The 15,511-nt window shown below is 42.0% G+C and overlaps 1 protein-coding gene across 1 annotated transcript; it reads right to left on the bottom strand.

The window, feature by feature from the left end:
- Positions 1–1,374: 1,374 nt before the first annotated feature.
- Positions 1,375–13,621, bottom strand: ZNRF3 (zinc and ring finger 3). The gene is made up of 7 exons (XM_010163352.1): positions 13,526–13,621; positions 9,951–10,082; positions 8,882–8,992; positions 7,709–7,876; positions 4,949–5,051; positions 2,501–4,246; positions 1,375–1,418 (listed from the first exon to the last, which is right to left on the bottom strand). The coding sequence occupies exons 1-7, from the start codon at positions 13,619–13,621 to the stop codon at positions 1,375–1,377; spliced, it is 2,400 nt and encodes a 799-aa protein (XP_010161654.1).
- Between the last annotated feature and the right edge of the window lie 1,890 nt (positions 13,622–15,511).

Genomic DNA, 15,511 nt, shown 5'->3' with positions numbered 1-15,511 from the left:
CAGACAGGACGACACTGTGTCCTCAGGCACATGCAGCATGACAGGCAATTTAAACCATGCTGTGGTAGCCTCTTACTCAGAAGCCGCTGTTTCCACAGGAAACAATTGCTATCAGAAGTGACGACATATATTATCTCGTGATAACAAACATCCCCACTAGTATAAGAAAAAAAGTATGTGCCCAGGCTAATGGGGTACAGAGAAGACTCTGTACACAAGACAAAAATGAAGCACAACTGGCCGGGCCCAAGAAACCTTTATAACAGATTGATCTATGGAAGCTACATCAACCATAGCAAAGAAGAAAACAATGATTAAACCAAGTCCCTCACTTTCCCACATGAACAAAAGGTGACAAGCACTGTTTCCCTTAGGCATGCTTGCAGTCCATAAGGAAACAAGACACTTTCCGAGCTGTTTCCAAAATAAGTCAGCCAAGCTGCAAGCACGCTGCAAGCTCTGCTCTCCTGCACATGCCAGCATTCCTCACAGCCATAACAGGGGCTACAGGTGCCTGAAAAACTTCCTGTGGAAGGCAAGGTTCATTACCTACAAAGGTATTACCCTTTCTGAGCACTTTCTTCTAGTATCTGTTTGAGGGAGGAGTCCTCAGCATTCCTCACCAGTCAGAAGATACAAAGATGTCCATGGTTTAGCAGGAAGTGAGGATGAGAATGTTCCAAGCTATCAGTTTCCCTACCCTCATTCTATTAAAACTAATAATGGCCAGAGACCCTTCCTAGCCAAATCATCAGAGCAGCATGAAAAGGGGAGGAGGGGAGAGGAGAAAGTCCAATGCTTCACCTCCCTCAGAATCATTCATATATAACTTGCTGGCTACCAGGATTTGCTACTAGCATTATTCGGTATCTGAGCATCCATTCAGCAGCTGTATGCTTCTGGACTACTGTATTTCAAGGTGCTATCTGGTTTCTAAGGCAGGTGTAGCCCTGAGCTTATCAAAGGCTGGACTCCTTTAAGTAGGAGATAACAGCATCTACATATAGCCTGGCTTATTTAACACACCGTGTTACCTCTCAGCAAGAGCTGACACGGTCACTTTGAAAAAGAATATATAAATAACACTTTGTCATTAAAATAGAAATGGCACTAGAGCTTAGAAATGCTCCACGCTATGTCCCACATGGGCTTTGCACGCAAATGGAGGCCTGAAGGCTTCAGGCAAAAGGGAGAAAGGAGATAATCAAGCTGATGTGGACACAGAGGAAAAGGAAGTGGGGGAGGGACTTCTCCACATTACCACTTTTGTGTGTTCGTCAAAGCTTATTAAAAAAAAAAAAAAAAAATTAAGTCCATGAGAATTTGGAGTCTCTGATAAGCTCTGCTTCTCCAGCCGGGATCATCTGGACAGGTCTAGTCACTGATTTGGCTTCTCTCCAAGGGATGAGATCCAGCACCTGAAGGATAAAGAAAACTAAGGAATATTGCATCTACAATATTGCATCCAGTTTTGGGGCCCTCAAAACAAGACATTGACTGGAGCAAGTTCAGCAGAGATCAAGATGCTCAGAGGGCTGAAGCATTCGCCCTGTGAGAAGAGGCTGAGGGACTGGGGCTTGTTCAGCCTGCAGAAGAGAAGGCTTCAGGGGTACCCCCTAGCAGCTTTGCAATACCTACATGGAGGTTGTCACAACGATGGAGCCAGGGTCTTCACAGTGCTGCCTTTTGGACAAGAGGGAAGGAGCTTAAGTTGAAACCTGACATGTTCAGACTGGATATACGGAAAATCTTTTCACCGTGCTGGCAGTCAATCATGGGAACAAGGGCCCAGAGAGGGGGTGCCCCTGGAGGTTGTCATGGCCTGACTGGATAAACTTGGTCTCATCTGACAAACTGAATAACTTTGTCTGATCTCAGAGCTGGCCCTGCTTTGAGCAGGAGGTTGGACTAGATGACGGCCTGAGATCCTTTCCAACCTAGGGTACCCCATGATTCTATGAACAACCTTAAGAACAGCCATGGCAAGGCAGGTAAGGAATACCCACTTCATTCTGTGAGTGGTTCTTTTTCCTCCTTGTGTATGTCCACAACAGAGACTTTCTCACATATTCTTCTAAAGCATTTCCAAGTTTTTAACTAATTTTTTTTTACCCTTCAGCTTGTCTGTCCCCTCCCAGCACCATGGCCTTGCCTACTTAGGCAGCTCGCCACAGCTGCCCTGACTGGCACGGTGTCCCTGGCTGCGGAAGCTCTAATGGGGGCCTGGTACTAGCAGTCACTTTTTCCCCTCCCCACAAAGGATGAGTATAAAAGCTCTTATTGGGTTAGCTAGCAAACTATCATCTTTTATTCCTCTAGCTATGACCAAATGAGCACAGGTAAGAAGGGAATAACACTTTTGGGCAAAGGATTAGTCAATAACCTGCTCTTATGCAAAGGATGTCAGCAACTTTTATGGCTGCAGGTACCTAAGAAGCTGGCAGCATTTCCTATGCTAGGACAGAAAGGTAGCAAGCAATCAAAAAAGCACACATATTACCTGTGGCCTTTGTGGTTGTCATCAGCTTCTGGGAGTTCAGAGTGGGACTGGGAAAGAGCATTCTGGCTTCCTCCTCCTGAGAGTAGTTCTGCTGCAGGAATGACGTTGCCTCGTAGCACACCCCCCTCTCATCCTGTACCTCTGCCATACCTTGGCAGCGCAGGTAAGTATCTAGCTCAGGCGCTCCATCCCAGGAAGTACAGCCCCCTGTGTGGGTCCCTTGGCACTCTGTAGGTAGGATCAGCTCACAGTCTCTGTCTTCAGGAATTATGGGAATGCGTTGACCCAGATCACATACACCCTTACAGCATCTTGGCAAGGTGTCATCAGGAAGCGTGTACTGCACGTTCACTGCATAGTCTTCTGTATAGCAGCCACCACCTCCACTGCCACTGTTGCTACTACAGGCTACCTGCTTCTCTTCATAGAAGCAGCAGGGCAACCCCTCATATTTTACCCCATCTGTCCTATGCAAATGGTCTGAGTTAATACTGTACAAGCCTGGGGTGTTTCCTGACTGTGGTTCTATTCCTGGGCTACATGTCCCCCACAGTGGAGAGCTAAGGAAGAGCGCACTACAGTCAGCTGTCCCATTGCTCGGCTCCAGGGCAGAGTGCTGGAGTTCAAAGCAGCATGCACATGCCTGCTCCATAAGCGGCCCTGCTATCTCTGGATTCTTCCAGTTCCTTTTAACATCCAAGGCAGCACCAGGAGCTGCCTCATGTCCTCCCTCTGAGGTAGTGCCATTTGGATCCCTGTGCTCTAGTGAGGAATTACTGCTATAGTTCATCTCCATGCTGCAATTAGACAGTTGGTCCCCTGAGGAAGAAGCTGGCATAGGCCGGCAGTCAGCACCCACCACACTGTGACCATGAGCTGGAAGCTCATCCTGGTGGGGGCCCTCCAAGAGAACAATTGCACTCCTGTTTGCACCACCAACCTCACCCACTCGGCAAGGGCTCTTACTGCGGTAAATGTATGGGTCATAGTCACTACTCAAAGAGCTGCGAAAGGTGGAGCAGCTTCCATAAACCCCTTGGTTGCTGACCTCAGTGCAGTCAACCATGGAATCACTGGAGGAGCAGTGGCACTGACCAGAACTGCTGCTGCTGCTGTCACTCCCAGGGCAGTCAGCCAAATATCCACTGCATACTGACCGATGACCATGATAGCAGCTAAAGCTGGAGGTACTGCCACTCTCCAAGTGGGATGAGGGCACTACATGCACCACAGGAGGGAAAAGCACACTGCTACCAGGCTGAAAGGCACGGGAAGGCCCCTTTGAGGAAATGCCAGCTGGAGGCTGTCCATCTTGCTCAGGGAAACTAAGGCCTTGGAAGTAGTAGTGCTGATACATGGTCTCATATTGGGAAAAGCACGCTGCTTTGGAAAAGTTGCGTCCACCAAACTTGGGTCTTCGGAAGTTGTGAGCTGGAGAGTAAGCCCTATGTTCCAGGCTACAGTGATGCGTGTTTAAAGCATGGTCCAAATGAATAGGCTGATAACTTCGGATATAGGCTGGGGACTGGGCTTGGTAGAGGCTCTGTTCACCATGTCGCTCAACTGTAAGTACTGTGATAGGGTTTCCATGAGGGTCCATGCTTGTCTGAGTGGGATATGCTGTTATTTGGTTTGCTCTGTGCACTCGGCCTGGGTAATGGACAGGCAGAATCACCCTCTGTTGCCGGCTGCGTGCTGGGTTGATGGATTCCAGACAGACTGGACCTGCATTTCCCTTCTTCTGTTCTGAATGAGAGAAAAAAGAGTGGGAAAAGAAGTAGGAAGGAATAAAAAGAAACATACTTTATGTATGAAAGAAGGGTATTTTGTTCTGAATTTAGTTACATTACACACACAACTGAGTTTTTTTTAAAAAGCACCAACTTTTTACACAGAAGGAAAAATAATGAAAAAAAAATACGTCAAGAGCAACTGCCTGGAAGCATTTGAAACACTCAACTGTATTTGCTTAAAAAGGAAAAGAAGTGAATTCAGGTACTGTTCTCATATATGCAAAACTTTCTGCTTACACAGCATTCCTGGTCTTGCAGGTTAAGAGCAAGGCTGGCAGTCATTGCTCGAGTTTTCACTTTACACATTATTTTACATAAATGTGTTATTAATAGAAACTTTTTTTAGAGAGGGCAACTAAGGGAAAACACATTCCAAGTTACAACACCACGGAAAAATAAAAGACAATACATTGTCTTTTTATAACTACCAAGAGAAAACATACCCATCTATTACAGCTCTTTCTCCTCCTGGTATTCAGGAGCTGACCAGCTCTGCCCTCTGCTGGGCAGTGCACCCACAACGAGGGAGAATACAATAAAAACTATGGGCTCTATGGAGATTTACAGACAGGTACAATTTCTGTTTCACCTTGTAAGTGAAAGTCCTTTAAGTCCAAAATGGACGACAACAGAGCATTAGTACTGCAGCACTTACCGATGATGTTATGGCGGCAGTGAGGGCAGGTATGATGCTGCAGAAGCCAAGGATCCACACATTTCTTGTGAAATCGATGAGTGCAGGGAATGACACGCAGTTCCTACAGGAACACATGAAGGAACATGAAAAAGTACTCCTTCCTAATGAGTGTATTTTTCACAGCTTATTTCTAGTATTTTCAACTTAGCTACTAAACAGATCAATTCCTAGTCTCGAAGTGTTAAGAAGGAAAAAAATGCCAGCTGTTCCTACACAGCTAAAAAGCACAACTGCTAGCGACTAGCTCTCACTAAGAGTCTGCAGGCACGTTAGAACTTCATGGAGATACACCACATTTCTTTAGGACACTTTTTGCTGTGTGTCCCTATGACCTAACACTGTCCTGGTTTTGCTAGGATAGAGTAAATTTTCTTCTTAGTAGTTAGAATAGCTGTGTTTTGGTTTCAGTGTAAGACTTGTTATGAGAAGAACGTTGATAAAAGTACTGATGTTATTAGTAGCTGCTGGAGCTCAAGGCCATCATGTTTGGCTGGTTCACAGCTGCATTAGGACTGGGAAGGAGAAACGCAGTGAAGAGCAAACCCCAAAACTGGCATTTGGATGTGCCAATGAAATATTCTAGATCATATCACGTCATGTTTAGTGTATTATCCAGGGCTGACCGGAAAGAGGGGGGATTCTCTCTCTGGCTTTCACTCAGGCTCTCGCTCTCCTGGGATTGTGGTTTTGGTTCGGGATTGTCGCTCCACCAGGATCATTATCTGGGAACAAGCCTGGCTTGGTCAGCAGGTGGTGAGCAGTTGCACTGTGTATCACTCATTTGTATATTTTATTACTGCTATCATTATCACTACTATTTTAATATTAGTTGGGGTTTTTTTAAGTCCTCTTTTATTTTCTATTATTAAACTGTTCTTATCTCAACCTACAAGCCTCCTTATTCTTGCCCCCAATCCCCTCCCCTATCCTCTGGGGGTGGGGAGGAAGTGGGTGAACGGCTGTGTTGGCTGCTGTCCAAGGGCTAGCTCAGTGAAACTATCACGAACACCTTGAAGGAGCCCATCATTGAAGTTTTCCTTAATATATAAAATGAACTTTAAAAAAAAAATAAAAATCAAGACTCCATTTAATGACACATCTTGCCTACAACTACTAGCAATGGAAAACATCCAGGGAAAAGCAAAAAAACAACACAGCATATATACTTTTTCCCTTGCCCAGCATTCTCATCCTCCAACTATTATCTGCGTATAGGATTTCCTGAGCCTGCTGAATATCTATCTACCAGTTCAGAAAACAGCAGATCTTTCTTCCAAGCACTGATCAAGTCTCCCCATGAGGTCAGGTTTTGAATTTGTAACATGTTTTGGCAAGAAGTTCCACAGGTCTACTACCTGCTGGTGGAGAAACACCAGATTTTGACTTAGATTGGGTCCTAGCAGTTTCATTTAATTGCACCCAATTGTGTATTGGAAAAAAAAAAATGAACATCTGATCCCTGTTCGTGCTCTCCATTCACGATTTTGTAACCCTTCTGCCCCCAGGCAATCTGGGACTAAACAGTCCTAGTCCACTCAGTCATTTTCAGTACAGAAACTATTCCAAATCTTTGATCACTTTGTGTCTGGCCTTTTCTGAAGCACTTCCATTTCCAGTATCTTTTGTGAAAGAACGTGACTCAACTTATACAGTGGTGCAATCATGTTTTCTGTTCAGTTCTCTAGACTTCCCCTTCTCATTTATAGTAATTTATTTGTCTTTTTGACTGCCACAAAGCACTGATCTGCTTTCAGAAAGCTATCTAAACCAGCTTCAAGATCCTGAACATAATGCTCACCTCACAACTCATCACTAATATATATGAAGGTCTTCCCTACATTTATCATTTCATGCTGAAGTTCATGCATAAATTTCCTGTCCAGTCAGCTGTGTACAGCCCTTCTTAAGTCCTTGTCTGCCTTCATCCTTGCTACTCTGAATAACTTCCCATCAGCTAACTTCATTAACTTTCTGTTTGTAGCTTGCAGCACTCAAATACTGCAGCTGGTATTTATTATGGCCTTAAAACTGATGAACTTTTTATGAATAATTTCAAAAGTGTGTCCTCAAAATATTTTTTTTATATTGAAGTTTAAAGCTGTGATTACTGTCTGCCTCTGTTCTAAGGAGTCTATTTTCTATTTCATCCTTTCATTGCTTCCTCTGGGTAGAACTTTCACAGAGGCAAGCACTGACATCAATGCAGTCACAGTAACTGAGGAGTCAAAAACCAGTTCCTGAACCTTTTGGCATCTCCTCCTTCTCCTCCGACCTCCCAGCAGTGCTATGTACCTGACATTTTAAAGACAAGGTGCCATCAAAACTTGAGAAGCAAAACATAAAACGTATCCCCTATGTCCAACAGAGCTTGCACGCATTATCACCTTAGCACACAATTTGTTAAAAATACCCAAAGAACTAAATACTGAGGTAACCATTACTTCTTTACAAGTTCTTCCTCAGAAAAGCAACTTGATGGAGGTAGCAACTTGCAGAATCAGATTCCTCACCTCTCACTTTGTACTATGGGGAAAAGCCTGTGAGGTTCCTTGGGTTATGCAGAATGCAGTTGAGGCTGTTGGCTACTCAATGTAATCAGTCTGGCAAGCGGCACAACCTCAGTACACAATGTACTCAACAGCCAGCTGTGTATCACGGTGATAAAATAAACCAACTGAATTCTCAGCCCATGCTGAAAAAAAATCACTTATCCTTTACCTCCCCATCAATGTACTTCTCCAAGCAGATGGCACAGTCAGAGGTGGAGCTGCTACTGAGCGTGTCCAGTGCTCCACAGCTACCTTCCCGGTGTCCCTTACTTTTGGACTTAAACTTCCTGGTCTCCATTTTTTCCAGTGCTTGCACTGCAAGTCTGTTCATGGAATTCTACAACAGAAGGGAGAGAAAGACTAATGTACAATTTAACAAATTAAGCAGAAAGAAGGCTAATTAGAATATAGATCAGAAGCCTCATGGAAAGAATGTATGCCACATGCAGTAGTGAGAATGAAAGCCACTTTTAACTGAAACAGGGTGCAGCAGGATGAAGGTGCTCACAGTTGGGATACACTGCCACTGTTCAATTGATACGCAGCAACTATTCAAGACAACATGTAAGACTTAGTCAGGAACTTTTTTTTAACTGTATTGACTGTAATGCCCCATTATGCTGTTACCACGATACTACCAGAAGCAATACTTGAGAGAGGAATTAAAATTAAATGTTACTAAATTAGCTGTACCATTTCCTCTCCCTGCCAAATTTAATCAACAGAAGTAGTCTACGAAGGCAGTAGGTTGTTTTCATTTTACTGTAGAATTTATCATCCCCTTTTTTAACGCTGTTTTTTAACACTGCCGTTGGCCCACAACATCTTTGGTTTCCTGCTCAATAGTCCAAAGTAAGAATCCTGAGCATCTACAGCGCTTTGCATTCCTTTTATGTGTAGATACCAGACAGTTTACAGCTACTAACTTCAGAGTCCATTAGCTTCCATTTGCTTTCCCTTTCATGTTTGACAGGACAAACTCAAAAGTATCTCACCTAGAATCTCTCCTAGCCAGACTTTTTACCTTGCAAAACTTTCCCATTAAGAATCAATAGATGTTACTCTATTAAAGAGCTGCAATTTATTTTCAGTCCTGATATTCTCTCCACAATACAGCAACAAGAGCTTAGACTTCTTTAGAAGTACACCAGTGCTACTCATAATCAACCTCTGAACAACAAGAAATGTCCCAGTGGCTAAATAGACTGCTTCCATACTCTTTTACTTTCAGGATCTAACTGAATGAACATCACAGGTCAATGTAGATTTCCTTTAAACACATTTCCAAACGGAAGAGAAGCTAACTTTCAGCACTCAGTGAAAGTCTCATTACTGCTCTTACCTGACTACGTCGCTGTTTCAGTTTGATCTTGACAAGAAGAATGAGGCAAACAAGAGACACAACCACAAAGAAGGCCAGGAAAATTCCCATATCAAAGTACTCAGTGGGTTGCTTAAAAATTAAAACAAAAATATTATTTTTCCTTTCTTCAGATCATACTCAAATCTATTGTTAATTTCTCTTCTCTACTTTCTCAGTGGTCATTGTCAAGCATACACAGTCACAATGGCAAAAATCAAAGTACACACTCTTCTGTTCATTAACTATGATTCTGAGACAAAACCTGGGTTTCATATGTCACTGCAGTGAATGAAATACATAAAACACCAGTCACGAGATGTCAGATTTACAGTGTCTCTGAAACAAGCCCACAAAAACTAGGTTTTTAAACTGAGTGAATCACACTGAGTTACAGACAAGTTTTCATGATTTATTGGTTTGCTTGGATACTTAAGTGAGTGAAAGATCAACATCTGAATTTTCAGCAAATGGCCCACTTCTCAAATATGTTTCTTAATAGAAGAATTCCATAAAAATACAATAAAACTAAAGTGGTAACTGGGACATGGATAACCTCTAGCTTTGTTCTTCCTCTGTAAACTACATGTAGAGAGTATTAAAAAAATCCACAAAACTCTAGAAAAACTGTTTTATATTACAGTTACAAATATCAGATATAAAATAATTAACCGATGTTTAAAATATCACACAGAATTATTAGTTAACACAGGGCAGACTACCTTACAAATCCGAACTACCCAGAATATGAAAATTTAAGTTATTTAATTAAGAAAAAGGAAAACTTCTATCATATAAAATTTTTTAGCCATTTATATATTCAAAAGAGTCCTTAAAAAAGACAGCAGATGCCACATTGTGGATTCTGTATTTACATCAAGTGTAGCTGCTTGTTCACAATGCAGTTGCTCAATTTATTTAGGTCAACAGAATTTTACATATATTAACGCTCATGGGGAGCATCAAAACTTCTTAACACTCCATGCAGTTAACAAGCACTGCATGAAGTAACAGCAGTGTAATACCTAGACAAAGTTTCTTAAAGTCTCACCCGTGGTGGGCGATGCTGAATCCTTGCTCGTGCCACTTTCTGCTTGTTAACTATGTTCATTAGCTTGACAGCATCAGCACCCTTCACATATACCACTGGTCTCTTCAGAGGGTCCTCTGAGCCCTGGTTCAGCTAGAATTAAAAAAAAAAAAAAAATCTACTCAAACAGCACATTTTAGGAAAACTACCTCCCTTTTAGACAATAGAGAAAAGAGTAAAGGAATATGAATGTGGAATTGATTCAAACACCAATTGTTCTCCTCTAGCATAGATCTTCACTTAAGTATTCCACAGAGTTAAACCCGAATTAAACTTTTGACTTAAGCTGTTGTTATTTTTACTGACCAAAACCAAGATTAAGGATAATGAAATGTTATTTCTGAACAGCAGCTTTAACTTAACTGTATTATGTGCCAGTGCATATATTAATACTGTAATAAGTTAAACCTCATAAGGACAAAAAAATAAAAACTTGTCCATTCCAAAAACATTGGCCTTGCCACATTTTCTGAACCTTTAGTTACTTCAAATTTATAGTTATATTATTCACACACAAATTTCTTTGGCTTTCTGAACAATCTCGTGCCAGAGTCCTGTCTTTCAGGCTCTTTGTACCTAGCCATTTTAACGTCTGTAATTTCTTCTGTTTAACTGAGCAAACTCATGCAAACAATTATTTAGGTTCTAGCAACCACAAGAGCTATTGATTGCAGGATGGAACCTCAAAGATTAAAGCATATGAATAGATAGCTTAATTCACTGTGAAACTTTCTTCCAGGTCCAGCTATGTTTTTTTGAAATGCCCAATCACTGAATCAGAATATAACATGAGTGGGAAGGCACCCCAGAAGTCCAACCTCCCAGTCAAGGCAGGGTCAACTCTAACATCAGACCAGGCTGCCCAGGGCTTTATCCAGTCGGATGTTGCAAACCTTTAAGTGTGGAGACTGCATAACTTCTCTGACCAACAAATCCAGAAAAACAATCTGCTAAACTATATACCAGAGAGGGAACAACAAGACAAGAGAATTGTCCAGTTACAAAATGGCACCAACATGATAAATTTATATAGCTTATTCTGACCCACAAGAAAAATCCTGGTATAGAGATTGGTCGATACAAAATAAACAAGGTACTGACCAGCAGATGGAAATGGTACAGGGGAATGGAATGAGATGACAGAAGTGTGAGCAAATTGAACAAGAGTAGCATATGTCAGAGATACCATAGATACATTGTTGATATCTACCTGTTGTTTCTGGCTAAAATATGTAGGAATTACCAACTGACTGGTCTGTGATCCTGCTTACAAAGTACTCCACTTAATCTGTCCAGATGATGGTGACAGATTTCATTGAGACTTTAAAACAGATTCTTCTTAGTATTTGACTGGGCTTCTGAGAACGCTGATAAAACTATTTTTAAGACACATGTCTTTTGAAGAGCTAAAAACTAATCTGAAGTATCCAACTCAGGGATCCCATATGTCTACAAGGCTTCCTAGTCTAAGGCCAAATCCAGTCCCTGTTCCTACGTTCGCAGGGACATACTCTCTTCTCAAGCTTTCTTGTTTAAGAAAGAATTCATTTGATTCCTCAGTAGCTTTTGCACACTTCCAGACTTTTGCTAAACATGATGCTCTGAGTGCTGTTACTCCTCTTCAAAGTATGCAAAAGTAAAACTAAGAAACCAATCAGACTTCACAGAGCATTTCTAAAAATAAGTTTCATTCTTAGTCTACAGCAGAAGACACTCAGATCAATGGGAATAAACTCCATGAAATCTGTCTGTAAAGCCCTTTCATTTGGCAGCAATTCTGCTACCTAATTGTCAAAGGACAATCTTCCCTTGCTCGGGCCTACTCCCTATTCCTGTTCTTTGACTGGCAGGAAGGATCACCTTTCATAATAATCCACTCTTCCCTTTCAAAACACTTTCTCTTAGTTGTTCTATTACTCTAAACATACCTGGGAAAACTCAGTATCTTAGGATACTTTCATTTGAATCAAAGATACTCCAGCTTAACTCATGCAAATTTTCTTCCATTGTTATCCATCTGTCTTTGCTTTCCACAATTCCACTGTGAGTGCCAAAATGGTATTTATTTTAAAGACAAATTAATTAGTATCTCCTGATGTCAAGAGTTCTGAAGACTTTGGCTGAGAATCAAAATGCATGAAATGCAAGTGTCCAAAGCAGCATGAGAAGAAAGCCAATCAAGTAACTCTTACGCTCAAGAGTATGAAAGCTAGGTCTAGTCATTCCTCTTCTGTTTCCAAGTGATTGCATAGGCTGCTGCTCTGTCCTACTTTGTCAGCTACTGCAGTAAGCCTCTAACCTTCTTCCATTTTATTGGTACACACAAAATATCCAGTCATCCACTAGATAAGTTTCCCAGCTATTTGGGATAGTTGCATCCAGTTTATTATGAAGAATCAAGGAAGGACAGCTATTACTGTTAGAGGGAAGAGAGAAAGAGGCAGTAACTCAGCTTCACAAGTTCAGAGCTGAAAGTAACTAGAAGCTGTAATACAGAGGGAAAAAAATAAAAATAAGTAAATAAAAAAACAAAAAACATCTTTGTGCTCGTAATTTTCCTGTATACAAAAAGGGAAAAAATATCCCTGAGAATGTTTGCAAGATCAAGGCTGCAACCTGGATGAACACGCAGAGCACAGTTCTCAAAGCATCCATTGCAGAGTCTTCATTCTTTTGTCCCGCAGATGCTCGTTTCAGAATTAAAGACAGTTTTTTAAACGTAAACACTGATGGTCTCTCTTCCCCCCCCCCAGGATATTCAGGCTGCACTTAAAAACATTCACCTTCACTTGTTTCTGCTGTAGCAGAAATAGCAGTTTTGTTTCAAGACAAAAAAACTAAACCAGATACAGACTATTTTCGTGCTTGTTATGTTTCTTCTCTCTACTCGGCTAACTCAGAATTGGCTGGAAGGATCTTGTCAAAGCATTTCACAGAGCCATCACCTCAGCCACTTCAAATGAAAAGATGGAAGTTGTACCAAGACCCCCCCAAAAAAAGAAAAACCCTGCTCGACCACAAAATATGTAGGTCAGAAATCATCAGCTGTGAACAAGAAAGAAATGCTTGTAAGTTTTGTAAGAATCTTGTTTAGAACCAGGTTTGAAAGTAATTTTGCAACCTCAAAAACAGCAGCTCCTCAACAATACTATCGATCACAAGCTGGGTAGGACCAAATACCTGTGTTTTTTACACAGAGCTGGGCAAAAGAAAATATGTTTGACTAGATAAGGGGCCATAAACTTTTGCCTCCATCCTTTCTCAAAACCTCAATCCCAGACCTGGATTCTAGCAAGGGCTAGAAGAAAAATGTAACTCCCCAAACTTTTCTCTTTCTACCACATTCTCAACACCTCTATTGCTTCTTGCCTGCCAGAACACGAGCAGGAAAACCACAGCACCATGTTACCCAGGGTCAGTAGCTGCATGTCTTAAAGTAGGTGTGTCCTAAGACCTGTATGCTGTCAAGTCTTGCCTCAGCAACCCTAAAAGAACCCAAAAGAAGCTGTAATAAAACTAGGCTCCCTTCTTCCTACCTGATCAATGGCATCTGGGTTTTCAGAAACATCAAAGATGACCGCTGTGGCTCCTCGCTGTACTGCTCGTTTTGCCTGCAATAAGAAAGACAGCATCCTCAGTCCCACCCCAAAAGACGACTTCTTACCTCAAAAATGACTCCCTCTCCTTATCTCCAGATAACAAACTTAACGTCTTGTGTTTCTGTGTAGTTAAAACAAATGACAAGAGTAATTACAAACACAGGAGTTCTTGAACCAGCATGGGATGTAGTTAAACTCTGCTGTAGCTTCTACAATATTTCTGTCCCTTGCTTTTCAAAATGCTCCTTCAACAAGCTTATAAAAGAATTCAAATATGATTTAGACCCTCTAAAGACTTTTAAATATAAGAATTTTTAAAAATTAAATTATGTTATTTTTCTCCATGCTACTTGGAAGTGTCATTAACAACAATCTTCCTTGTGATTTGGGGTGGAAAGATGACAAGCTCACTAGTGTAGAAAACAAAGGTTGACCAGGTTCTTTACACCTTTTCAGTGTCATTCTCACAGTCATGACAAACTCTAGCATATCACAATCCTTGCAAAAACTGACTCAGAATACTGCTCTTTCTTACCATTAGAGGTCAGAACTGATGCGTACAACACTTCATAGGCAGCTAAGATCAGACCTATTTAAGTGCATGGCTTTTCATCAAATACACAGTCCAAACCGGGAATTACCACCACCACAGAGGAGACATTAGAACATACTAAAATCCTCTGGGATAGAGAAAACAGTGTTTTAACCACCGAGGCTAAGACTGGGTATTTTTACCAGTTTCTGCCACCGTGCCCCTGTATGTTCTGTTCAAATGTTGCTCAATGGCTCCACAGAGCAAATATTCCCAGTAACTTTTCAAAGCTGTTACTGACTTTGTTGGATGCAAAATGCAAGTAACTTTTTCCAAGTGATGACAGCCATTACCATCACAGTACCAAACAAGAGGACATGGCTCTTCGCAGAGACTAGCAGAACCTGAACTTTTAAAATTGAGATATAAAAGAAACACATGAAAGAGAGAAATTATGAACTATCACCCAGTGATAGTCCATCACTTCAAAAAGAACTTAGGCTAGTACAGAAACGTTAGTCTGAACACCTACAGGTCACTTTCTTTGCTTTGTTCTTTTATTTTGTTTTTATTTTAGATGAACCAAGGCCATCAGACAATGCATGAGGGAAATCAACTCCCAAACACAGTCTCTTTTTCAGGCCGGCAGGTATTTGTCCCCTTTGAAGTCAGAACACCTGGCTAATCACTAATAGCTGTTGGGGAGAAAAGTTAAAAGGAATCTACTAAACGTTCTCCAGAGCAGTAGCCCTAGAGATGAAAGCTCATTCAGGTTTCCCTAGAAGGCACCTTTTACAGACACGAAGTGATTGTAGAACTGTTCAGGCCGTTTAGATTGTTCTTTCAGGAAGGTCAGTCAACAAACACGGCCCTTTAATCCCTGAAGATATTTTTAAAGAGATTTTGCAGACTGCTTCACAAAAAAAAAGCCTTAACTTTGTGAACATGCCGTATAAGCAATATACAGTGCAGCAATTCATTAAGTTTCCACCACCAAGATGTAATCTGTATTCCTTAATGTGTGTTGCAAAATCAGATGTTAAGAGATGAAATGTACCAATTCACTTCAAAAATCGTGCGGGGAAGATAACAAGAAGTGGGGTGAAGCGTCTGCCACCTCCTCCCCCCTTCTGCAAACTACCTGAGCCAGTTCAACCGCGGTCAACCGCAACCAGCGCTTCGTGCTGGGCCCCAGGCAAAGGCCGGCTCGGGCCCCCTCTCGCCCGTAGCTCTCACTCGCCACTCGCGGCCGTTCCCTTCCCCGTGCCACCCCGGTACAAGGCTCACAGGCCCCGGCCCAGCTCTGCCCGCACGCAGCGGCCAAACCAGGACTAAGCGCTGACCCACCCTGCGGGACGCTCAAGGCCCGGCGCGAAAACACCCCCCGCCCC

This window comes from Antrostomus carolinensis, unplaced genomic scaffold (assembly GCF_000700745.2).
Source record: "Antrostomus carolinensis isolate BGI_N321 unplaced genomic scaffold, ASM70074v2 scaffold50612, whole genome shotgun sequence".
Classification (NCBI taxonomy): domain Eukaryota; kingdom Metazoa; phylum Chordata; class Aves; order Caprimulgiformes; family Caprimulgidae; genus Antrostomus; species Antrostomus carolinensis.
Note: the sequence above shows the minus strand (reverse complement) of the source record. Positions and strands in the feature narration are given on the sequence as shown.